Source organism: Sander vitreus, chromosome 17 (genome assembly GCF_031162955.1).
Source record: "Sander vitreus isolate 19-12246 chromosome 17, sanVit1, whole genome shotgun sequence".
NCBI classification, from domain to species: domain Eukaryota; kingdom Metazoa; phylum Chordata; class Actinopteri; order Perciformes; family Percidae; genus Sander; species Sander vitreus.
In genome coordinates, this window is record NC_135871.1 from 24,354,600 (window position 1) to 24,380,467 (window position 25,868).

General features: G+C 39.0%; 2 protein-coding genes across 9 annotated transcripts in view; one reads left to right on the top strand and one right to left on the bottom strand.

Moving 5' to 3' along the window:
- The window catches only part of LOC144532002 (mitogen-activated protein kinase kinase kinase kinase 3-like), a 49,505-nt gene extending 48,530 nt beyond the window's left edge, over positions 1–975 (top strand). For all 8 annotated transcript variants that reach the window (XM_078272443.1, XM_078272445.1, XM_078272444.1 and 5 more), the window contains one exon: positions 656–975. In XM_078272443.1, coding sequence (XP_078128569.1) covers positions 656–743 — 88 coding nt within the window. In that variant the 3' untranslated portion in view covers positions 744–975. The remainder of the gene's footprint in view (positions 1–655) is intronic.
- Positions 976–6,192: 5,217 nt separating this feature from the next.
- Positions 6,193–21,864, bottom strand: arhgef33 (Rho guanine nucleotide exchange factor (GEF) 33). The gene is made up of 17 exons (XM_078273040.1): positions 21,813–21,864; positions 19,275–19,318; positions 17,593–17,757; positions 16,696–16,811; positions 15,178–15,263; positions 14,824–14,943; positions 13,974–14,100; positions 12,873–13,005; positions 11,150–11,257; positions 10,715–10,807; positions 10,279–10,427; positions 10,077–10,166; positions 9,777–9,943; positions 8,541–8,998; positions 8,219–8,443; positions 7,912–8,054; positions 6,193–7,782 (listed from the first exon to the last, which is right to left on the bottom strand). The coding sequence occupies exons 1-17, from the start codon at positions 21,862–21,864 to the stop codon at positions 7,653–7,655; spliced, it is 2,406 nt and encodes an 801-aa protein (XP_078129166.1). The 3' UTR covers positions 6,193–7,652.
- Positions 21,865–25,868: the final 4,004 nt, after the last annotated feature.

Below are 25,868 nucleotides of genomic sequence, written 5' to 3' on the forward strand. Positions count from 1 at the left end.
TGTGTGAGAGGAAGAGAGAGTGTGTCTGAGGAAATTCAGCAAGGTTTTGGGGGATTTTACCTGTTCAGTCATGACAGCATAGACACCAAAATCATTTGTCTGGCCTGACGCTGCAGGCTAAGACTATTTTAAACTGATAGTAAGACAGTAGCAATATCTCAAAATTGGACAATGAGATGTTGTAGTAGCTCTTTAGACAAATGCTGTGCATCTGGTTTTGTGTCAGGGATTGGTAAAACCTGCACAAAATAATACCAAGAACTACCTTTTTATAGGGAATAGATAATTGTTGGTGTTTATTGTCTCATTACTGAGCAGCTGAGTCCCTTTTGAGTTCCGATGTTATGATGTGTGAAACGTGTACTTTGTGAAGGGTTTAGTGTCCGAGCAAGTCATCTCCCTCTGCTGCCTTTTTCCAAATAACATGGCTTTTACAGGCTTGGACCATATCCTGTGTGGGTTTCTGGCTGTCTCTACATATTGCTACAATACATCCTGGGTCTTTACAATGTCTTCTTATTTTACTCAGTGTTGTATTTATTTTTTGCCAGAAGCAGACTGGGCTGTTCTTTTGTCTGGGATTTGAAGGTGAAATAAAGACTGATTCATGTTTTGAAACTAAACTGGATGTCGTGTGTGTGTGTTTGTCTTGCAGGGTGGTGGTGCTGGAGAGCAGGCCTACAGACAACCCTACAGCCCACAGCAACCTCTACATCCTGGCAGGCCATGAAAACAGCTACTGAGACACACACACACACATATACACACACACACACACACATATACACACACACACACACACACACACACACACACAGAGACCCACACATAAACACACTCTCTAAACAGCCTACGGGAGACACACTCAGCCCATCCTATCTGCTAACCCACCCACCCTCCTGTGTAACTGGGAGATGAGCTGTTCATGGGTGCAGATGTCGATCCCCAGTTGCAGACGTTTAAAAATGCACCGCAGTTACATGTGTATTAGTTAAGCGTGTTGTAGTAGGGCAGCGGGTAGTGGAGCTCTTTCTGACAGGGCGAGGGTTAAAACTGCTGGTCTGAGGCCAGTTTAGGTTGAGATAGCCGAGGGAATCTGCACCTCAGTGGAGCGACTTCAACCAAGAATCCTTCCTGATACCATCCCACCTTTTCCCTTCATACTGCACACTGGGGAATCCGCATCCAACACAGAAGTCTGACATCAACACTACTTCTACTACTAGTTCTACACATACTACTACTACTACTGCTACTTGCGCTAAAGCTTCACAGAAGAGCCATCTTGCACAGAAAACCTTTCTCTCCTTCATCGTCCTTTCTCCCTCTTTCCTTTCCTCCCTCTTTTTACTACACCTTTATTTATTGTGGCATGATGTAACTTTAACAACCAGGATGGCTTTCCTGTTTTTTTTTGTTTTTTTTTAAAAAGGATTATATAAAAAAAAAAAGAGAGAGAGAGAGAGAGAGAAAACAGACTTAAAAAGCTTTGCCACCTCTGCTAGCATCGAATTCCAATATCCCGTCACAACACCACACAAGTGCTTAATTGACCTCTATTTAATTGTTGTAAATATAAATGTAGTATTTTTTTGACAGAGACGAACACTAAAAAGACTGGTCATGTAGATAGGCGTGTGTATAGTTGCTCTGTACAACCAGACAAACGGAGAGACAGACAGGCGTGGAGGAGGAGTAACAAGGGCAGTAAATTCACTTCCTAGTTCCCCGATCCTGTGACGAGGGTCCGGAAGCAGAGACCCCCGCAGTCTCCTCAGGTGGACAGCTTAAGCAATCTGATATTACTCTAATAATCTGGAGCTCAGGATTGAACTGAGCAAACACAGGAAGCAGCACTGATTGGTCATTTTCATGTTGCATCTGTCACCTGCGACACTTCCTGCTCGTTTGCACCATAGCGACAGTCGTCGGGGCAACGGCCGTTACAAATACTGCTCATTTAAGTTCATTTCTTTTGTTTTGACATCCTCCCTTTGTTTTTTTTAACGCTGTTTTAATCAAAAAGCTTTTTGTTATTTTGCTGTTTTTTTTTAAATTTTTTATCGAACCACTGGTGTTACAAATTTGCACAGAGAAAAAGGTATTTGATAAACAAATGTGATGTCATTATAATATATGACCGTGTGTGTATGCACAGTATGTGTGTGTGTATGTGTGTGTGTGTGTGTAGACGTAGAATATGCACATACAAGTGCGTCATGTACAGATCTGGTCTTGAACATGTGACAGTTGTGTTTCCGCCCGAGGCCACTCAAAGAGCACCAACAGATATTAAAAACCAATAAAAAGAAAAAGCTGAATTTACACAGAAGGACACATCATTTATATTTATTCATAGACCTGGGATATATATTCACCGTAAGCCATCATTTCTAGCATTAAATTGAACTGAGGTCGAGTTTGCCCCATATAAAAGTGCAAGGAGCTGTTCTATTAAAACAATAACATACAATGGTTTAATATATTTCACTATGAATAATCTGGAACAGTTTGAATAACGAGTGGCAGAAAACCCATATGGTACTCCAAAGAGGATAAGACAAACGCTACAAATTGTTTTAAAATTCTGCCTGAAACAGATCTGTCAAGCATGGACACATTAACTGTACAGAGTAAAATAAAGAGCTAAAGGCCCGAGCCTAGCACTAGCCTCTACTAGGCAGGAAATTGAACTTCTGTGTAAGTCCAAATGTTGTAGTCCTATTAGTCATATTTGGAGAAGTTTTTAACTTTGGCCTTCATTGCTGTGGCTTTTTTAAAGGCCGGCATCTGTATAAGAGATCACTACATGCATGTAGATGTGCACTCTGTGGTGTGTAGGAGAGTCTACATGTGGCTGTACACTACCAGTCTTTACAAGCTGTGACACTAGAGGTTGCTTCAGAGGAAGCGAACGCTAGTTTAGCGGAATTTAACTGAGACAACATCGCTAAACCTGAGATCTTAAAGAGCTGAAATGTTTGGGTTCATCTTTCAAGTGCGCCACTTTCTAGGAGTCAGTTTCTCATTCATTTCTTCATTTTCTCCATAGAAACACAGGTATACGCTTATAAGTAAACCAACCAGCTACCAAATATACAGTATCTATTCAAACAAAAACGTGTAAAGTTACTGAACTGCTAACATCAAAGCTGAAATCCAATTGACACAATGGCAACGGCAACAATTACAAAGTTTTAAAATGTTCTACCTACGAAGTAAATGGAAGCTTTATTAATGGAGGACAACATTTCAGCTCTTTTTAGATGTGTCACTGAATGTTACTAAGGTGGTTTTAAAAGCGACACGTCGCCATGTTGGGGGACAATTTAAGAAAAGAATGTAAAATCTTTTTGTAAAAGCTTTCCTTCCACTGCTCAGAAAGTCATAATCTCAACCTTTCTTTTTTGTCACTTTACCAACATGGCAGCATGTCCCTCCTCCAAACGTTAAGTGACAAGAATCACACCCTACACACTATTTCACTATGCTTTCATGGGGTTTAAACAGATCCTCTCACTGGATTCCAGCTCCTGCTACTTTATTGCACTGTTGTGGCGAAGTAGCTAAAACAAGGATAGTCTAGTGAAGTGTAGAGAGCTTGAATCCACTGTGAGGATATCAATTATTTGTGTACTTTCTTTTTTTTTATCGCCTGTGCACACTTTTCTTGTATAAAATGCCCACAGAGTGTTGCTTTGCACCTAGAAAACAAAAGTCAGAAATATGAATCATATAAGACTTGAAGATAGCACACTTAATTGCCATGTATTGAGTTTGGAGTGGAAAATGTATTCCCTGATGTTGTGCCCTTCATAGAACTCACTACCCCAGATGAGCGACTTAGCCACGATCGTGCTAAAATATGTGCTTCTAGCCAACACCCATAAATAGAAACGTGTCATAGATTGAGTGCTGCAACCAAGTTTTATTCACAGTCAGATTATTTAACAAAACTATTTTCTTATCAATTTGTTCATTCCGTGTCAAAAACATGGGATTACTACCCAGCATACTCAATAGGCTCGCATTGACATTGCCAATCATTAATTAATCAGTTTTCATATTTATGCTCAATTCAGTTGATTTGATTGATGCCTTTCTTCCTTACTGGTTCATCATAGTTTTTGGGAAAAAATGTATCACACATTCATTTACATTAGGGATCGGTTAATGTCAAACATATATTTTACATTTTTAAATGTAATGCCAAAATATGTTGAACATTTTTATGGCCAAGTTTAGATAGTCTACCTCATATGTCCTAGATGGGATATATATATATATATATATATATATATGTATGTGTATATATATATATATATATATAATGTATGGGATAGTATATATATATATATATATATATATATATGTATGTATGTGTGTGTGTATATATATATGTGTATATATATATATATATATATATATGTATATATGTGTGTGTGTATATATATATATGTGTATATATATATATATATATATATATATGTAGTATATATATATATGTATATATATATATATATATATGTATATATATGTGTATATATATATATACGTAATATATATATGTGTATATATGTGTATATATGTATGTATATATATATATATACATACATATATGTATTAGCATATATATATATACATACATATATATACATATATATACATATGTATATATATATGTGTATGTATGTATGTCTGATTCAAAAAAAAGACAGCCATCTACAGAGTATAAAGTTAATGGTAAACAAAACATCTTCTCTAAAACTCTTGTTAAAATATCTTTGTCCTCTCTCTACATAAGTTGACTTATGTAAATGATCAGAAGATGAGAAATGAATACAATTTACTAAAACACATGAAGACAAAATGAATGAGAGATTCCATTGAAAACGACTCGCAGCTTCTTTTTTAAGGTTTTCTCTCTTTCCTGAAATATCCAATTCCTTTTTAATTATAATATCTTAAGCCTAAGTTAAAACTCATCCTGTATCATACAGTAGCTGTGGGATTGAATGATGCTGCCGTGGCTTCTAATTTTGCTGTCATAGACATAAGCTTACTCTATGTATATTCCCCTGAAGCAGATGCCAACATGGCCTTCCATTGTGCTAAACTGTTAAAAAGTCTGTTTTGTTTTATGAGCTCAACTACTCCTGGGTCAAATGATGTGTGAAAGTAATTCAAAGGGATTGTTTAAAGATGATGTAGACATGTGATATGTTCATGTCTTGAATGTTAATGAAAGATAAGTAAATTGGCATTCGGTTCTTTATGGCTCTCATAGTGTCCGTGTGGTAAACCCCATCCATCTGGTGCTCCGAGCAGATTAAAGTAAACACAGATGAGTTATTTGCAAAAGCTGTTTGATCCTCCCAATAGAAAACAAAACACAGTAAGCCTCCTCTGTTCTGTCACTTTTACATCACCTTTGTCTTTTGTTTTCATAATGCAATGCACACGTTATAAAATGTATATAGTGTAAAATAAAAATGGGTTTGTTTTACATACTGTATAATTGCCTATATTTTGTTTCAGAAGTGTAACAGATTTATGAGATGACAGGTTAACACATTAAAAAGAAGGAACTCAAAACATTTGGGGTCTTGTGGTGTTTATTTTTGACGGACAGAAGAGTTTAAGACATGTCGACACGTCACAGTGGGAAAAGCACAAATGTAGAAGTTCATGATGGCTGAATCGTGGTTAGCTGCTTTGCTTTCAGGGTCCTGCTGTTGTACATTCTGGCTCATGGTCACACTCACTGTCATGGCTAACTGGGACACTTGAATTGAACAGATATTACATACATATTATTAGTAACATGTTTGCTTTTGTCTACTAAAAAGGGTGTTTTTCTCTAAGAGCACTGGTCCACCAGGTAAAAAAGTGATGCTTTTATTTAGAGCGGTTTAATTACTGATCTTCATTTTAGAGCTAAAAAGGGCCAATTCCAAAATAAACATACACAATTACATTGATGTGAACCTGATTCCAGGTCCAGTTTATGTCAGTTGCAAAGCTGCATTTCCAGCTCAACCTGCACCATCTATAGGCAAGAAAACTAATTCATGGCAATTTTGTTTAGTAGTTGAGGCTTCATAAGTTACATTTTAAGTATGCATGATGATTATTTCTTCAAACAGTGATACTTACTGTAAGCTCCCTTCTCTAATGGTCAAGGAAAGAGCCTAATGTTATAAAGTTCATATCTTAAGAAAGTATAATAATAAAAAAAGAATAATTCAAAAGCTGATTTTTGGTGCTTTATAACCACAAGCTGATTTTGTTTTATTTTTTTATTTAATATCCACTAAAGGATAGTGTGACACAATAATGTTCCCTCTTTCTTTTATTTGAGCTAAGTTGGCATTTCTAACAAGGACCAAACAGCTGGTCCTTGTGAAGAATCTGCAGCCTGCTGAATGTGAGTGAGTGAGTGTTTAAAATGATTTAAATGTTTTGTAAGTGGGGGTTAAAAAAAACCTACAGAATCAAATTAAGTGTTAACGGTGAAAGACTGGAACTTTTAATCAATTCATCTGCTGATAACTAGAATGATAATAGCCTATTTATAACAACATATATCCAAGTCAAGTCCATTTTAATCTGTATAGCTAATTTTAATAACCCAGTGATTCAAGGAAAAGTAACCAGCTGAGCAACATAATGCATTTTCAATGTGGACTTTTTATTGAACAATTTCAATGTCTCTTGATTGTCACATTCATCTCTTAACAGTTCTGTTCAATGCATAGAAAAAATTGTCATAAAGAAAAACATAGAATGTTTTGTTTTGAAACAAAATGCACAAAATAACAAGTAACAGCTTAAGGTTTTTTTCTCCTGAGTATACGCACAATATAATAATTTCTGTTTATGGCTTAAGACTTTAAGCCGACTGGTAGACATTTGTACTGAAGAAATAGGTGTCAGAGCCGGTTAAGGGGTGAAATAGTCAAATTTAGGAATAGCACTCATATTTAGAGTGCTATTCTCCCACAATAAAAGATAAATGGGGAACCATCTGTCAAATCAAACTTTAAACACTTCAAAAGAGGCTCTATATTAGGTTTGCACAGATTTGAAAGTTGGGGTAGAAATGATACACCTTGGGGAAAAAAAGGAGTTTGTTCTCTGAAAAAAATTTGGAAAACTGAAGGTAGAGCAGAGCTATTTACAGTATAGGGATGGATTGTGTCAAACTATGCCCTCTAGTGGACACATTTGTGACCACATCTTCAGTAACAAAAAGTCTAATTTGGTCTGCATAGTCACATTTAATCTAAACTGACTCAAAACACATGTAATCTAAGGACCTTATCCTCCTGTGTCATCTTGGTGTGGGCAAGCGTTACTATACTCGTACTATTACAAAGACTAAAACCTTCAGTACTGTTTTGTTGATAAATGGCGTCCACAGCAATGTCAAATGCTTTCCCTCTGTATAAAGGCCAGGGGCAGGATTTTGTCTTTCAAATAAAACTTAATTTATATTTGGAAATGATGAGAGGAAAAGTTGCTTAGCTAAATGGCTTACACATGTACAGCATTTATATAGCAGTTGTAAATGTAAAACAACCTCAGTTTGTATCTTAAATTGTATGTATTATACTTTCTAATTGATCAGTCTGTGTGTGATAGAGTGGTGTTCATACAGCTGTGCCACGGTTTATCTCCAGCTGTACCAGTTTGGGATTTTTCCCCGCTGTCTCGTGTTCACCGTTGTTTTGGTTTTCTGGTGTTTTCTCACCTCCCTTCTCTTTCTTCTCATCACTGCTCCTATTGGAAAGAAAGCATGTAGGTCAGTTTGATTCTTCCACGTCAGAGTGTCCATGTACTTCCCTCTTTCCACAATCAGTCAAAACAGCTACAGTATCAAGCCATTCCTGTGCTCATTTCCATTCTTACTTCTTCTTGAAGAGTTTCTTGAACGAGCTCCTGAAGCCTCCTTTGTCCTGCTTCCGACTCCTCTCGCTGAATGGGGTGTGGTTATTCTCCTCTGTCCCGCCTCTCCATTTTGACTCGTCCCCCCATGATTGAAACCCGGAATCCTGGTGGGGTTAAACACAACAATAGATTTATTTCAATTATGGTTTGATTACATTTGGTACCATTCATTCTGTGCTCAATGTTCAACTGACACCATATGTTAATTGGGACGGACAGCTTTCAGGTAAAGACATATTGATTTGTTGCCATATTTGCTGAAACCCACAATGCTGAGCAGCCCATGAAGCTCATCACTGTGCTTGTCGATATCCACTCTGTTCCCCAAGGGGCTGTGGACCTTACGGGATGGGGTGGGACACCCCTTGCTGCCCTTACTGCCCTGGCGCTCCAGCTTGGCATGGCTGCCCAGTCCCAACCTTTTGGGGTGGTCTGATAGAGGACCACTATCCAGACCACTCACTGTGTTGTCCATCTGCAGACCGTTCAGTGACTAGACAGCAGAGAAAAGATACTTGATTTTTACACATTTAAGAATCATTTTACTGTAGAGTCTTTCTCTCTACGTGCATAAGCACATACATGCTCACCTTGCTTTTACGCTGGCTGGCCTGAAGAGGACGGTGCTGATTGCGGCGCATCATTACAGCTTCATCTGGAGATACACATCCTCGCTTGGGCAGGTTGTAACCATTCCCATGGCTTCCACCATTGCCAAAGACATCTCGGGTTGTTGACACATTGGCTGCCATTGCGTGATGTGATGCTGAAGGCGCTTTGGGGCACCTCACAAAAGCAATGTCAATAGAGGAATCTGAAGAGGCAGAGGAGCAGCGGTCGAACATGGAGACATCATGAAAGGAACTTCTGTCCTCTTCATATAGGCTCTCCATCCCTGGAGGGTCTGGAGGGAGAAGGAATTCTCCGAGGGCATCGGCCAAAGCAGAGCCCGGTTGAACCTGACGGACATCTGCAGCTCTGGAGAGCAGATGATGCTGGCATGACATGGACCTCTCAGATGCTTCACTCTTTGGGATACTGCCAAGACCTGAAAGCCAAAGGTTGGTTCACTGATTGACCGATGGGGCAATTGCCCCAAAACATGGGTTAGGGTTAAGAGTTGCATATTGGTTTCTGCCGAATCCGTATATTGGGATACATAAAGCGACCTAAATAAAATAATTGCAAACAGGTCTACAAAGCCCAGGGTGCCAAGATGCTGAGTGTACCCTGTCTTATTGACCCAAGACATTGAGGCCTGTGTCTTGGACTTAAGGGATTGACGATTTTAGTCAGCATTTGCCAGAAAATGTCTGATTTCACTGGGGGTTAGACTTTGGCATAAGACTTTTTAAAAGTCTACTCTTCTCCTATTTCTTGTCACTGGGCAACACGATGTAATGCCTTGGCAGGTCTTTCATTACCAGGGTAGACCAGGGTTAAACCCCTGTGTTGGCAAGCAGTCACCCTGTTGTGTTCTTAAGCAAGAAGACAATTTATACCAACTCCAGGTATGCTACTTAAAAGGTTCAGTATGCTTGAGAAGAAGTGTTGTCTGAACACGTCTAAAGGTATGTGTTTATGCCTGTCCCAAATGGCCATATTTGGTTGATAGATGAAAAACCAGTAGTCATAGAGAGACACAATAAATCAGCTGCGTGAAGTGGGCATGTGTTTTCGATTGGGAGTTTCACAATGATAAAAAAGATGTGTGTCAGAAGCTGTTTGACAATCTGACAAGCACTTAATTTGAATCACACACCTACCAAATAAAACACCCAGCATGCCTGGAAAGATTATAATTAGAAGTTTCTGTGACTACAGACCTGTTGGTTTGTGGCTCTGTGAGTCCAGCTCGGGGCTGAAGAAGTGGAACTGGGTGTCGTAACAATGAGTTTCGGGTTCCTGGTCGTGATCCCATTCCTGGAAATGATGAGACTGGATCTGCTCCAGGAGACGCTGCTTGCTCCACTTCACCTGGTTGACATGTTCTCTTTGAGGGATAGATGATTCATATAAGAGGATACATCAACTTTTTTAACGGCAAAACACTGATAAACCCACTGTATGTTACCTGCCTAGCAACAAATAGGAAGGTAGTAATCGTTGTGAGTAAAAATACTCACAATGTGGCACTGTTGCAAGGGTACGGTGTGCCAATGTTGTTAACTGGAATCCCACTTTCTACTGTCTTTAACAGCTGTTTCATGGTAGACCTGCAGCGCAGATCCCCTTATTTTGTTAGGTTCAAACAGTGGGAATATGTCTTGTTTAACCTCTTACCTTTAAGCATGTTATGCTATTTTTTTGTAGAGTGGTAATACTAACCTCTTCACCTCTTTGCGGTTGTGCAGCAGAAGCTCCTGGTTGTGCTGGAGGAGGTGGTGGTACTGAGCCGTGAAGGACCTGAACTGTTGGATGCACACCAGCAGCAGGTAGTAGTCTGGGTGCTCTGCGTGTGTCTGCCTTAGCAGCCTCTGCACAAACACAGATATACAACTTACTTATTTATGTTCACACATCTTTGAGCAGAAGTTGTCTTCAGATTCATCAGCATCAATGAGATATTAAATAGTCATAGTTTTCTGTTTCCACTCCATGATCATGTTTCTTTCTTCATGCATCAATATTTGTTGTTCAATTATCTTTTTCAATATAAAGTGCATGGCATTTTCGTTACATGTATGACATGTGCTTTATAATGTTTGAGTTTAAATTGACATTTGTGACGTGTATGGCATTTTAAAGTGCGCCTTAACCCAACCTGTAGCAGGAGCAGGTACTCAGGGATCCTCTGAACCGGCTGAAGGAGCAGAGTGTGGAGGGAGGGTTTGGATTCATCACCCGTTATTTCACTCTGATAGAAGCACCGTGCAACCAATCAGGATGGAAGAACAAAACCAGTTAGTACAGCAGGTATAGGCAATGTGTCTTCATTCAGCTGTATCTGTAGCTATGGTACACAAACAGGACTTGATATTAACGTTTTGGGTTACCAGCCAAAGTGGCTTCTACATATTTAAGTTAGAGACACTGAAGCATTTATGAGTGGTTTTGGAATAACAGGGATGCTGGTGTTGGTATTTTAAGTTTCAACATATTCTGAATTACCATACTGTCATGTAATGCTTTTCATGTCATATCATGGCCTATCACATCACTTCCTGCCCTGATCTCATCATGTCTCCTTTTGTGTTACCTCCAGGAAGGCAGAAGATTTCATTGAGGTGGAGGCAAGCATGGTGACGACCGACAGACATTCTGGAAGCTCCTTCAGGTAGGACACATAAAAGTCCAAGAAGTCACTCTATAGGAGGACAGAAAGAAGAAGTAGAGAGAGATGTTAGGCCATGTCAGGCACCCCCTGAGTAGTTAGGAGAGGGGGGGTGGGGGGGCACACCACTCCACTTGGTCTGTGCTGCACTTCCACTGGTCACCCTCCATTTTCCAAGCCAAGAAACCATATCAGGACAATCTATCATTTTCAGGCCTTCCTCTAATCCACATGAAATATAAGCACATATAACAAACTAAATGAAGGGACTTTTAAGTAAAAAAATATTTAAAAAGGAAAACTATTACAAAAGTCCAATAACTGTATAAAGACATTTCTTTCATGTAATACTATTTTGATAAGTTTGTAATTAGGATTCCTTTTCTTTTATTCTTTTTATTTCTTTCCTGCTGTTTTTCTTCCTTAAGCTCTCTGGCTATCAGTGAGCGAGGACCCATAATGCATTGTAAACATGCCTTTATTTTTTCTAATTTTAACCAATTACTTCATTTCCTCCCATTCACTCAGAGCCAATTAGCCACACATTGGCTTTAATAGAATAGACTCATCAGCTCCAGTGTATTGTGTTTGCTTTTGGCTTTCAGCAAGGGTTTGGCTGCCACTAGCAGCCTCCTAATATTACAAAACAGTTTTTCTTTTAACTTTCAGTAAAGGATTTTTGATTCTTAAAGTCCACACATCCCTGGAACATTTACATTTTTAAACTTTGTGGCAAATTGAATTCCCAATTTTGTCTGAGAGGAAGTTCCCTCAAATGAAAATGGAAATCCTGAAGTGCAGAAGTGAAGTTTTTTTTTTTATAGAAATAACCTTTTATATGTAAAAATCGGAACATTACCATCACCATTCAGTGTCGATAGAATACCTGTGTGTGTGTGTGTGTGTGTGTGTGTGTGTGTGTGTGTGTGTGTGTGTTTGGGGGGGGTCAAGTCTTTCAAATAATTGTAATTTTGTCAGCTAAGGATTAGTATCAGTAATTGTGTACAGTGGTAACAAGAATCACTGCTGTTTCTGTACTACATCTGTTCTCCAACTTTCAACATGGCTCTGCTGGAATTTGACATTTCTTTTAATGTCCGTCATGGCTGCCAAAGTGATTCAGATTCATTATAAACAGCCAGTCACAAGACCAAGACCCCTCCGCATTAAATAGCCTGGAACAGCACAGTGCATTGTTAGTAGGAAGTCTTTGATTTACAAGCAAATAATGTGGAGGTCCACATCTTTTGTAGATATATCCTACTTTTCTAGAGATTTTCATGTTTGGTTATTGTTGCTGATTAAACTTTGTGGTCATTTTGGAGGCTGTGGTTTGGGGTAGTTGTGTTGTATCGAATTGCATTATACCAAACAATTCCTTAATATACTTTGTAAACAGTGATTCAATTATTTCAAAAAGAAGTGAAAAAGTTCAAAGAAGTGGAGCAATCTGTTGCACAAGCTACTCAGCCTGGACTGTATACAGACATTGGTGCAGCAACCCGAGCTAGCACAAGCATCTTTATGGGCTACAGTCTTGTAAAGCAACTTCATTTTGACCTTGCAAATTGTTCAAAAAAATGGTGAAAGTTGGTAAAATACACATAAAAATGACTCTCTATATTCAAAATTTGCATTTGTGGTTTACCTCTTTGCTGGTAAGCCTCATAAACACATCTCCCATGATGCCTTGCCACTGGCTCTTAAGCACACGCTCCTGGAGAGTATGGAGGAGCTCAAGGTGCTGCTGGATCAGAAACCTCAGAGTGCTGGGAAACGGACTAAAGACAGCGAGAAAGAGAGAAGAGGGTACACAGAGAAAACTTTCTTTGTTGCAACAACATAGAACAAGAGAAGGCACAAACTGATAAAATAAGAATACAACATGTTCTTGTCTTACGGAAAAATTACGTGTGAAGCCAACATGTGAAAATGGTTTTAATGCACGTTTTTGTAAAATTTCATTTTTTTCTTCGAAATGTGAATATTGTTTCAGCTCCCAGAACTGGCCCATTACGGAAATAATTGGAAACATCCTTCATGTTTGACCTTTTATGTAATATACTGAACTTTGTGACAATTATTGTGCCATCTTATGTGACAGACATCTGGCAGCAGGTAAATCAGATTAAAACAAATGCAATCCTTAGGACCCAGTTCAGCATTTGCACCTTTTCATTGGTGCTTTTGGTCATTGGGAACACGTGTGCTGAAGCTGAAGCAGTGATTACATTAGCAAGCTGTGTAGAGTCTTTTCTAAAACAGTATCCTCTCTGTCTCACTGGTGTTTATAACCTGATTTTATTTAATTAGTTTATTTCCTGTTATCCCCTCACTGTAAGCTCTGAAATTAGATCAGTAGCCACTCCTGGAATAAATGTGTGAGTGTTGATCTGTGTGTGTTTATGTGGATTAGTTATTTAGTGATAGACAAATATAGAAATCACTGTAATCTGTGATATTTATTAAGTTTATGGCTCACAATATAGAGAGATCTTTTCGACATCAGATAAGGTTGGCGATGTCTGGGTCATTCTGCATTTCCAAAGGTTGTGTGTGCACCTTCTTATATGTACTTATTGTTTAAGTGAGACCTGTCTACAGAGAAAAAGTATTAAATTACCTCCATTTTTATTATTGGTTCATTTGAATTAGGTGTGTTTTGGATGTCCAAGTAAGATTTTGAGAAATTGACCCTTTTTGTCAAACTGAATTTGGTTGTCTTTGTGTGTCCGCACTGCAGGCTTACCGTTTGTCTTTGGAGGTGAGAGCTTCTGATCCATTAAAGGAGATGTTGGCCTTCAGTAACAGAGACAGGTGGGACACATAAATTCTCTCTGACTCCAGCAACTCGAGAGCGACTCTCTGTCTCTTATCTGCACACACACACACACACATAATATAAGACTAAAACTATATGTTTTGCCATATGTACTTAAACATCTGTTCAAGTCAAGCGAAAAGTTTGACATTTTGGAAAATACACTTCCAGTACACTTCATCTGACTTATATCTGTCCATTCAATTTGAGGCTGGAGCCAGGAGACAGTTAGCTTAGCTTAGCATAAAGACTGGAAACAAAGGAAAACAGCTAGCTTGGCTCTGTCCAAAGATATAAAAATCCACCTACCAGTGGCTCTAAAGTTAATTAAATAACACATAGCTTGTGTGTTTAAAAATGTCGTGCTGTTATGGTTACTATTTCCTGAGCGAGCGTAGGGACTTCCTGGAGCCTACTCTAGTTGCCTGGAAAACTTAAGGTGACAAGAAAACTTCAAGAACAAGATATTATGTTAAGTATAAGAATATTAGTGAGCTTTAGATTTTCCCTTGTTTCTAGTATGTATGCTAAGCTAAGCTAACTGGCTGCTGGCTGTAGCCTTACATTTAATGGACACACATGAAAGTGATATTGATCTTCTCGTCTGGTCGCTGGGCAAGACAGCGAGAGTGTATTTCCCAAAATGTCAAACTATTTATTTAATGAATGGGCATGTATTGTGTGTGTAGTGGCATTACTGAGCAAACTGTGAGTAGTAGTAGTGACTCGTGGTGGTAAGTGGTAATGGAAGTGCAGTGGTACTATTATCATTTCTTACTGTTTTCGGTTTGGCTGTTGGTCTCTGTGTCGTCTCTGCTGTTCTTCCTCTCTCCCCGCGCTGGAGATCGGGACGGACAACCTCTCTGCTGCTGCTGAGCCTCCTGTTCAGAGGTAGAGGCTGCAACACACACACACACACACACACACACACACACACACACACACACACACACACACACACACACACACACACACACACACACACACACACACACACACACAAACACACACACATATATGCATACATGTGAGTGAATGGCTTTTATAAATCTGTTGTTTAATGTTCTTCATGTATGCGTCTTCCCTTATAGTTTAGTGGATAGACGTGAATGACATTCACTCATAGACTTACTCTGTGTGGATGTGGTGCTCCTCTGTGGTGAGCTACTATTTGGCAGACTGGAAAAGAAGTGTTGAATAACACTGAGGTCTGGCTGGCTGGGAGCCAAGTAAAAGAAGATAAAAACAACTTATTTAACAAGTTACACAACATAGTTCAGCTCAACTGCACTGTGATGTCATTAGTAGGTATTCTAGAGGGCTACACATACTGTATATACATCATAAACTTAGCACAAAAAGTAAGGAAATTTGTGTTTGGTAGATTATTTCTCTGTCAATAAATCTTATACCGTTGGAAAGCCTGTTTAGTTCCCTTTCAAATGGTGGCTCATTTGTAAGGAACATGCATTTGTGGGATGAGCAGCAGCACTGAGTATGTGGGTTGTGCTCATGAAAAATTTGACAAATCTTCTCTGCCAATGCCAAACAGCTTATTCTGCCATTGTCTCGTTTGGTGTTTGGTGGATTGGATGATTGACGTTTGAAGAAACAAGACATATTGGCAATTGAACAATTTATTCATTTCACAAACAGGAGCCTCAGTAGCGTGTGGAAGAACCATACACAGCCACAACAGCCTGGCACCTCCTCCTCATGCTGGTCATCACCCTGGTCACACACTGCTGTGGGATGGCATCCCATTCTTCAACCAGCAGTCCTGACCTCAACCCCATTGAACACTTGTAGGATCAGCTTGGCGTGCTGTTCGTGCCAGAGTGACACAACCACGTTGGCTGACTTGCGACAAATCATATGTCTTAGTTCTTCAAACTTCAATCATCCAATCCACAAAACACCAAACGAGTCAATGGCAGAATAAGCTGTTTGGCATTGGCAGAGAAGATTTGGCAAATTTTTCATGGGCACAACCCACATACTCAGCGCTGCTGCTCATCCCACAAATGCATGTTCCTTACAAATGGGGCACCATTTGAAAGGGAACTAAACAGGCTTTCCAACGGTATAAGATAAGATAGACTTTATTGTCCCCGAAGGGAAATTTGTTTTGGACTCTGTCCATTCTGCAGCGTTACAAAGACAACACAGAATACAGAAAAAACACAAAATACAAGTATCTCTCAACACATACTCTCATGCAACACAAACATGCTTCCATATACATATAGTAAGCCCATTAACTACTCCTTTCATTGGCACTTCCCATCGAACAACCCCGTCGGCTGTATTCTCCGCAATAAGTGTGGCTCAGCCCTTGCCCAGTACAATATTGCACAGCTAACGTATTGCCCAAACCTAATAGCCTACATATTGTTCAAAGTACACAATGTACTGACATATTGCAAAACAAGATTTATTGCCAAAAAGCATTGTTACCACAGAGAAATAATCTACCAAACACAAATTTCCTTACTTTTTGTGCTACGTTTATATACATCAAAACAGCAGATAAGTGAGAAGAGTGCAATAGTGTGACATTAAATGGGATTCTAATGTATTTTTGTGGATGAAACAAATGTGTGTATATCTACAGTACATCCCTTTTACGTATGTTCCTATGTTGCCCTACCTTTGTGGAACAGAGATGATATCGTTTTCTGACTGAAACAGTTCTATCCTCTTCTGCACCTCCCTCTGTCTGCTTGACACATCCTTTATCTGGAGCAATGCCACATTGAGCTCATCCTGCAAGCAGATTATACAAAGGAACTGCATTAGTGTCAAGACTGAAAGTGCCAGTGCAATATTTTAGACTGTGTGCTGCCAGGTACGATTTGGAGGGAAATCTGCTGGGAGCTGAGTGCACAAATAAAGAAGATCGCATTTTTCTTATAGACCAACTAGAGTTAAAGCACTATTACTAAAGCAGGTGGAAAAATCTCTTTCAACACGGAGAACTTCTTAAGTGAAGCCACAGACACAAAAAAATCATTAAAAAATGTTAGGATTTATGGGAAATGTATTCTAAATGTCACTAAAACTAAAGAAAATAATTCTGTGCACCATCTGAGGTGTGGTAATCATAGTAAATATGAAACAACGTACACATATACACATTTATTATACTGGCATGTGCGTGTATGTTCAACTTTAACAATCTTGCGTTATATTCCATATAGCCATCAAAAAGAATATACCATGATGCATCGTGTGAAAGTAAAAAAACTCATGATGTTATGAATGAATCACCCTTTTGTGGGTTTATGAAGTTGGTGTGTTTGTGTCTGTGCGGATAAATGTAATGAACAGGAAATGATAAATTCCACAAATCCTACAACACAGAAGATGTACATGCCTGTCAGTATTTCTGAAGTAAGTAGTCTGAAAGAGTTGCCTTCCTATCTAATAAATGAAATTAGTTTACAGTTCCAGTCAGATGTTCTGAATTATGTTACAGCGGCCTCTCCATCTCACCAAGAATAGACTCTGTGTGTGTGTTTTCACTGTGTAGTGGTATCTCCAGCACCTTGAAAGTGTTGAGCAAGTTCTTGAGGCCCATGATCTTATCATCCACGTCAGTCTGATAGGCCTGGAGCTTCTCCTCCAGGCCGTGGTCCCTCTGACGCAGCTCGTACAGCTCCGTCAAAGCAGCATGGAGCCCCACGCGCAGTTCAGCCACCAGGCCCTGCAGCTGCACCACAAGAAGCATAGGACTACGTCATGTTTTTAGTGGTGTGTTTTATGTTGTCGAAGTATTTACTTGAGTTATTTTAAATTCCCTCATTTTCTTCATTTGTTTCGTTATTTTAAGGCCACAAGTCTTACAATCTATCTAGGAATTGTTGTTGAATTCCTCTATTCTTATTCTTTATTTTATAAAGGACAACACACATTAATTAACATTTCTGTAAATGTGCCAGTGTTAGCCAGCCGGCTAATTTTCGACTGTAGTCCTTTGGCCAGATAATTTTAGATCAGAGCAACAGGAAACAGCAAGACATTAGTACAGGTTAAACTATACAGACAGAAGTCAACAAGACACCATACAGACAGTTAGAGCAAGAAATAATAAGTGCACTATCAGGACTCCACTATGGGATGTTTACTCGCTCTTTTAGCAATGTTTCTGTTTCTCTACATTTATTCCGATATCTTTGTGCTGTTTATATTTCATCAGCTATTTCGATTTTAGTATTCTGCGGGAAGTTGTTTTCAGTGTTTGAGTGCGTTTTGTTCTCTTAATATCCACTTTTCTTTACTGTCTTTTAGGTCTACGAGTCTTGTTTTTCCAGCAGTTTCTATCTTATTTTGGTTTTGGCGCATCTTCATTTGGGTCTTTTCAGACTTCTTTTATAGTAGAGAAAACATTTTCTTTCAGCAGCCTACATTCATCCCTTCATCATCATTTTGTCTTACATACTTATTCCTGCTTTTTTTAAACAAATGTTTACATCCTTTCTTAATTATATTATTTAAGTAGTGGATTCTTTATCAGCTTCCCCTTTTCTCTGCAGTTTTTCATTCATAGCTGATTGAATTAATTCAGCCGGCATAACTGAATCAGCTCATGGGAACATAACATGGGTTGAGCTCTCTCTCTCTCTCTCGTCCAGTCTTTCCACCTCTCTCTTGCTCGCTCTCTTTTGGTCATGTGAAAGGCATCAGGCAGCACAATGAATAGAGCATCTGTCTGTTTGCCTTCTGCTCTCCTTCCTTTCTGATGCTATTAGTAGTCAACATGCTACGTCTTTATACTTTGGGTTGCAGATCTAAAGAGCATTACAGTATGGATTTCTCATAAATCTTGATTATATCAATTGCAAGTTTAGCTAACGTGGTTGGTTCCTTTGAAGAAGTGAGTAAGAGTGTACACAAATGTAAACGCTACAATGTTTAGAAGTTGACATTAGTGGCCTCGGTGAGACTCATTCAGAACTCCATTTGAAAACAATAATATTTCATGTTTTGCAGCTTTTGTGAGTTATGATTAATGTAGAAAAGGTTAAAATGCATAAAGGTTTAGTCCTGTGCTCCTGACAGATGGAGGGAAGGCTTGAATGACAAGAGAGGCATGGCAAAGTATTACCAGCTTTCAGTCAAAGTGAGTGGTAGCTTTGTCAACTCTGCTGATTGGTCGATGAAATAATGACAGTCATTGGCCATGAAAAGGTTTCATAAGATGTGTAGAAAAGAAGAGATATTGATTACCTGAGCAATTTCTATGTTAGCTTCCTCCACATTTTCTTCTTTAACTAAAAGAAAGAAAAGAAAACCCAGTTAGGCACCGGCAGAGGCAACAGTTCACTTTGTGAAAGTGTTGATTGATGACTTCATATTCACAAGTAGGCACACTGAAAAGGCACGAATGGATGACACATCCATACCTTAGATGAGAATGTGGAGAAAATGTAAGTTCACATTACGCTGGCTTGAATGTCAGAGATGTAAACTTCCACTGTGAACAATACACCTTACTGCTGTCACAGGAAAACCTTATTCATTTAATTTAGTTTTATATTTATTTATCAACCCATTCATCAGAATTAAAGAATGATATACTCAGAACAGAGAACACAGTAGGGATGTTTGCAGCATTTTTATCTCACTCCAGTACCATTATCAGTGCTTCCCAAAATTAAAATGACTTTGGATGATTTTCCAGAAGCTGCCCTCCTCTAGTTTTCTGCTTGAGTAAAAACCTTTAATTTACTTTAACCTTTGATTTTCCATTAAATCCAACCTGTTGACTCTTACTATATATATTATAAAATGCTGTGTAAAGGCTGCAAAACACTGTTGATGCAATGGACTATTTTCTTTGCTGTAAATGCATTTATTTAAAAACTTACAATTACAAGGACATATGCTTTTTAACTCCCAGGAATACCTTTTACAAACTCTTGGTCCATGAGCCTTCTCAATTCTAACATATAGGCCTACTTTCAAACAACAACCAAAAACACTGTGAATCATATGAATCATTAGACACAAAATTAAACAGAGTGACTATAAGAGAACGGTGTTCATATCTGTACTAAAAAGTCTCTGTGGTGAAGGGTGTGTGTCTGCATGTGATGAGTTTGAGGTAAAACAATTTGCACCAGGTTTCATGACAAAAAACTTATGCCATAGAAGTCAGTGAGGTTTAAGATCTGAAATGGCTACACATGCCTTTCCTTCTCAGAAAAGAGATTCATCAAACTACACGCAAGAACAAGCATCATTTATGTCTTTCACTCCTTTAAGTTAAGATCTTCCTGTGCCTCGTGGTAACTGTCAGTCTTTCCTATTTTCCTTGTAAATAGAACAGCTCCAGGAAGTGTCTTCCGATGAAATCACTGATTAGTCGTTGCAGCAGAACTTTGAGGGACTGTTGTTCATGTTAACAAATTAATTGGAGTGCTGAAAGAAAGTGCTGCACAAGGAAATTCCTTTTTATGATGGATTTTTCTTTTAGATGCAGTACAGTTTGGGACAGTTAACTGGTTGTATAAAAGCACAAAGCTTGTGTTTGTTGTGGAAATGTCACAGATCGAGGCTGATGTCAACATTGCAGAGGGTCATCTGAAATACGTACTAACATATATTATCATGCATAATTAACGAGGCCCGCAGGCACAATGTACCATATCTGTATTGAGTAACATTTCTTAACTGTGACAGAGCAACAACAAAAAAGAATATACAGGGTCCAACAATGTAGTCTTTCTGTCATAGGGCATGACAAATTTCCTCTGAAAACTTGGCTTAGTTGCTGCAGTTCAGAAAAAGTTGGCGTCAAGATGTCAACATTAAGCTATATTGTCCCAGAGTGACAGGCATAAAGACAAAAGTGGTAACCATTGGCAAACCAAGAGGATGTGCTTCTGTGATCGGAGCACTGATAGGAAAACACATAATGTTAAGTTTATTTAAATTAATTTACAACATTACAACATTAAAACTAATAGTACAACATTATGCCATTATGCTATGGCACATTGTACATGGAATCCAGTAAACACTATTGTGTGATGGGTTCGGGCACTCTTTAGTCTTTTCAAACATCCTTTTTTTTGGCTTTTCTCCTGGAATGATGACGTTAAAAGTTTATTACAATGTTGAATTATTTCCTACTAAAGCTAAATCAGACGGGCCAATATTATTGGTCAATATTAGCTTATTGCTAATGTATTATCAGTGGAGTTTTTGTAACTATGAAATATTAATATTGTTATTGGCCCCCAAAATTCAGTGTTGGTCGGGCTCTATTTTTTACTGCTTGTTTTGCCAGACTGCTGCTGCTCTTCTGCTCCATCTCTTAAAGTGAAAAGATGTGTTTTATGCTCTTTGCAGATGCAGATGTTATGATAAATAGCCTGGTAGCTTGTTGGATGAGGGACAATTGTTTTTTGTGTCAAAACATCTGCGATCAGATGAATTCTGTTGGGTTGTGGCATCATTCAACCAATGAAGCTTTCTCGGCCCAAACCTGTTGCATTTCAAATAATCCATAGCCATCGAAGAAAAGAAAAGATTTAACTTTTAAATGTCTAACTTTCTTTCTTTGGGCTGTTTTTCGGACAAAACAAACAATTTGAAGATGTCACCTTGGTATCTGAGAAGTTCTGATGTTGACATTTTATAAACTAAACAATGAATTGATTACTGAAAGATAGAATTAACACAGTGGCAGTAAAAAACTGAATTTTTCGTCCAAGTTTTTCAAGTTACATCTCAAGTATTTTGACACCTGTTACTTGTTACCTTCTGACACACCTTCCGTCTGGTCTTCTGTTTCTGTTTTGCCATTCTCCATGTTTATGTATCCTGTCCGGTGTGGTCCAGTCTAGCTCACAGCTGTCCGGTTCTGAAGACTTTATCCAGCTCAAGATGACTTCAGTCCGCTCCTCTAAATTGTTCTTCTCTTCTGAACAACCCTATCCTTTGCTGTGATCACTCACTTTCTCTCTTCCAAAGCATGTGAGTCCTATGATTTCCCTTTCACACAAAAAGGTCCTTGTCTTTAGAGAGTATAGAGCGATAGAAGGGAAAGATCAGGAGGGGAGAGAGAGAGAGAGAGAGAGAGAGAGAGAGAGAGAGAGAGAGAGAGAGAGAGAGAGAGAGAGAGAGAGAGAGAAATTGTTCATCTGACAGCCACACACTGTCACTAACTCATTAGATTTAAGGAGGCATGACTGGTTGTATGTAGGGTTTACACAGCAGCACTAATCAGAATAAATACAGAAAATACAGTTATTGCTGTGGGTAAAAGTGAAACTAGCTTGATTGCACTCCCCTGCTGTGGAAGTGGAGGATTTCACAGGAGTCCAGTTTGTAGCTGCAGTGTAGTTTACGTGGATGGATTTGGGAGCATGTGTTGGTAGATGTATCACTAGGTTCATGTGTTTTAAAACGTGTTTCTTTTTTTCCCTCTTCCTTTACCAGATTCATTTATTTGACTTGCTCAGGCTGTAACATATTTGTATACCTAGGCTATGTGAGATCACAGGCAGGCAGAGCCACCATGACCAAACATACACAGTGAGTGTTTCTTGGCCATGTGGGCTCAGTGCAACAAGCTGTAATCTCAACGCTCATCACCTTATAATGTTAGTGTGGCGAACATATTAGCAGCAGTTGCCTATTTCCACATCTAGCACACATAGAGCAACATCACCATTTGGTGTTGTGTTCACGGCGACTTGATTAATGTAGGTCCAATACTCACTCTCTTTTAGCTCTCTTTGCTCTCCACCAATTCCTGAGAAACATATCTGGCTCTTTAGCAGCTAAATGCTCCACTACGTTCACTAGCTAGTTGCTTACCGTGTTTGTCTGCGGTTCGGTGCTGAGCAGGGAGCATGAAGTGAGTTTATCAAAACAGCTGCTGCTGGAAACAATGTAGATGAGAGCAGGTAAGAGTGAGCCAAAACAGTAAAATGTGCGGGCCGTAAAATGAAAATGAACTGAAAGATGGTGTTGAGCTCCGTAGAGCTGAAAGGAACTTTCAGAGTGATTATTCCCTGTGGATTCGTCACTACAAGCAACACATTTCACATTACACATACAGTAGTCATATGGCCCACTGTTTATATTCATCCATCCATCCATCTTCGTCCACTTATCCGGGGTCGGGTCGCGGGGGCAGCAGCTCCAGCAGGGGACCCCAAACTTCCTTTTCCCGAGCCACATTAACCAGCTCTGACTGGGGGATCCCGAAGCGTTCCCAGGCCAGGTTGGAGATATAATCCCTCCACCTAGTCCTGGGTCTTCCCCAAGGCCTCCTCTCAGCTGGACGTGCCTAGAACACACGGAATCAGAATCAGAATCAGAAAGGGTTTTTATTGCCAAGTACGTCACGTCATTGTCATGGTGCATGCCCGAACCACCTCAACTGGCTCCTTTCGACGCAAAGGAGCAGCGGCTCTACTCCGAGCTCCTCACTGATGACTGAGCTTCTCACCCTATCTCTAAGGGAGATGCCAGCCACCCTCTGTTTATATGAAAATATTAATCACAGCAGCTTTAAAGTGAGAGGCTACGCCACCAAAAACCCATTGTCAGTAATAGTCTTCTTCACTTTATGATCTGTAGATTTGATTGCACACTGTAATTTCCAATATGTCATTATTTAAAGTGGGTAGACATCTCCAAGGGAATATTATTCTAGGGAATAATACCCTAGAATATTTTATTTTCATTTTTTTTTTCTCATAAAAAGTATGGTTAGAGGTCAGGGTCAGCTATGGAACAGCAACCATTGAACTCTGTCTGCAGGGTGGACACCTGCTGGCTGAACCTAGCTCCTCAAGCTGAAGGACACTATGAAGAGTTTCTCCCCAACCATCATGTCCAACGGCTTGTCAATGGGCAGGTCAAGATAGTTGACTCAGAATTGTTTTTACAGAGGCTGACTTTCCCAAAATTCTGATACCATGGAACCAACACTGGAATTGTTGTTGGCAGACTGAGTCTATAGAAATTGTATTGGGATATACAATTTGTTTAAAATGAAAACAAGTGAAATTAACAATGAATGTGTTGTTTTATTTCCTATATATTTCTAAGCAGATTTTCCATGCTGTATTCCAATTTCCATGCTGTACCCCCCCCCTCCCCGACTGATTATTGGTCCCCTCTGTGCCACCCCACTTAAAAAATCCTGGAATCGCCCCTGCCCTCCACATGTGTAAACAGTAAGCATGTGTTAGACTGACAACCGATGCCCCATGGCTGCCAGAAGCCTGTTTGTCTCTACGTCCATGTCGGTACCTCACTGTGCTAGAAGCCTATCTGTCTGCTCCTGTCAGTCGGTCTCTCTCACTTGATATCTACAGCATGTCTCTTTGTTTCCTCTGTCTTTCTGCATTGGAGAAATTAAACCCTGGAGACAAACAGCTGAGCTGCTCTTCATTTCAACAACAAACCTGTGTTTGAAGGTTACATCATTACCATCATCTGATTCTCTGGTTACATGCGAGTATGAGCAAGGAGAATGTACTGTCCATTTTGTCTCTGTACAAAAAAACACAACAAAACTTGTCTGATTTACCAATAATTTAAATGGGGTTTAGAGAAGATGATGATGTCCTCGCGGCCTAAACATTCAAAACTGTTATTAAACCTATCTATTATTGTTGTACAATTCTTTTATGTTATTCTAACCATCTATAATGCTTTTTATCTTCTGTTTTAACATTTATTACAGCCTAATGTTGTAAGTGTGTATATTGTGTCATCATTTTACAGAGGGTCACAAGTTGCCTTTACCTGTGAAATATGCCTTGATTCATAACTTAACTTACACATGTTTAAATAACATGATCATCCTGTAAAGAATTGTTACTCCACGCCCCTTTTCTACACAGGAACCTATACTGTAATACAGGACCAGTAAGTATAAGGAATCCGTGGCTCAACAGAGTATGCTGCATCTGTATTTTAAATAAAGGAGAAAGGAGTTGTAAAAACTTAAGCCTGCTCCTCCTTTTTGCTATGCAGGTCTCAGCCTGAAGAAACAATACTCCAGTCTGTTATGCAAGGAAACAATTTCTTTGGCCTTTTCTTATGTAGACCATACATATCATATTTGTTTTTCTAACACAAGGGTTACAGCACAAAATAGAAAAACCTCTGTCAGACAGTCATAATAAGAAAGCGGTTGTGTCCTTGGTTCTTGGTCTGAGTCCAATATAATTAAAAAGAAACCAGTAACAATGAGTATCATCAAGATGGTAGAAAGGACAGAACTCCTTCCTTTCTTTTTTGACAGCCACAGCGTGTCAGTTTATAACCAATGTGGACAAAATATGACCTTTTATATAATGCAATTTACTATAACTAGACCACATAGAGTTTTCTATAAGACAAGAAGGAGCCCCCTGTTATCAGCTGAGAAGTTTTGTAAACTGTGCCCACAGATTCACAATCCGTGCCATCGGTTTTGTAAAGGCCATATCATTGGGTAAATTACTATAGCCTACTATAACATATTATATTTGACATTCTCCCTATCCTGCCTGTAAAGGAAACGTTTACTACTCCAGTAAATAGGACGAACTATATGTCCGCTCAGCTCATCAAACCCTTTGGCTCAGTTATGACGATAATAATAATATGTATAATGATAACAATAATAATTTTAATTAAAATTTAATTTAAATACAAATATAGGTAGGCCTACACATCATATTATTTTATGACATAGCCAGCATACATACTAGCCTACTGCCTACATAAATACATCAAGAATTAAAGCACGGTAGAATCGACAACTTTCTGACACAGTGTCAACAACAATACAAAACTATTTAGTTTTGC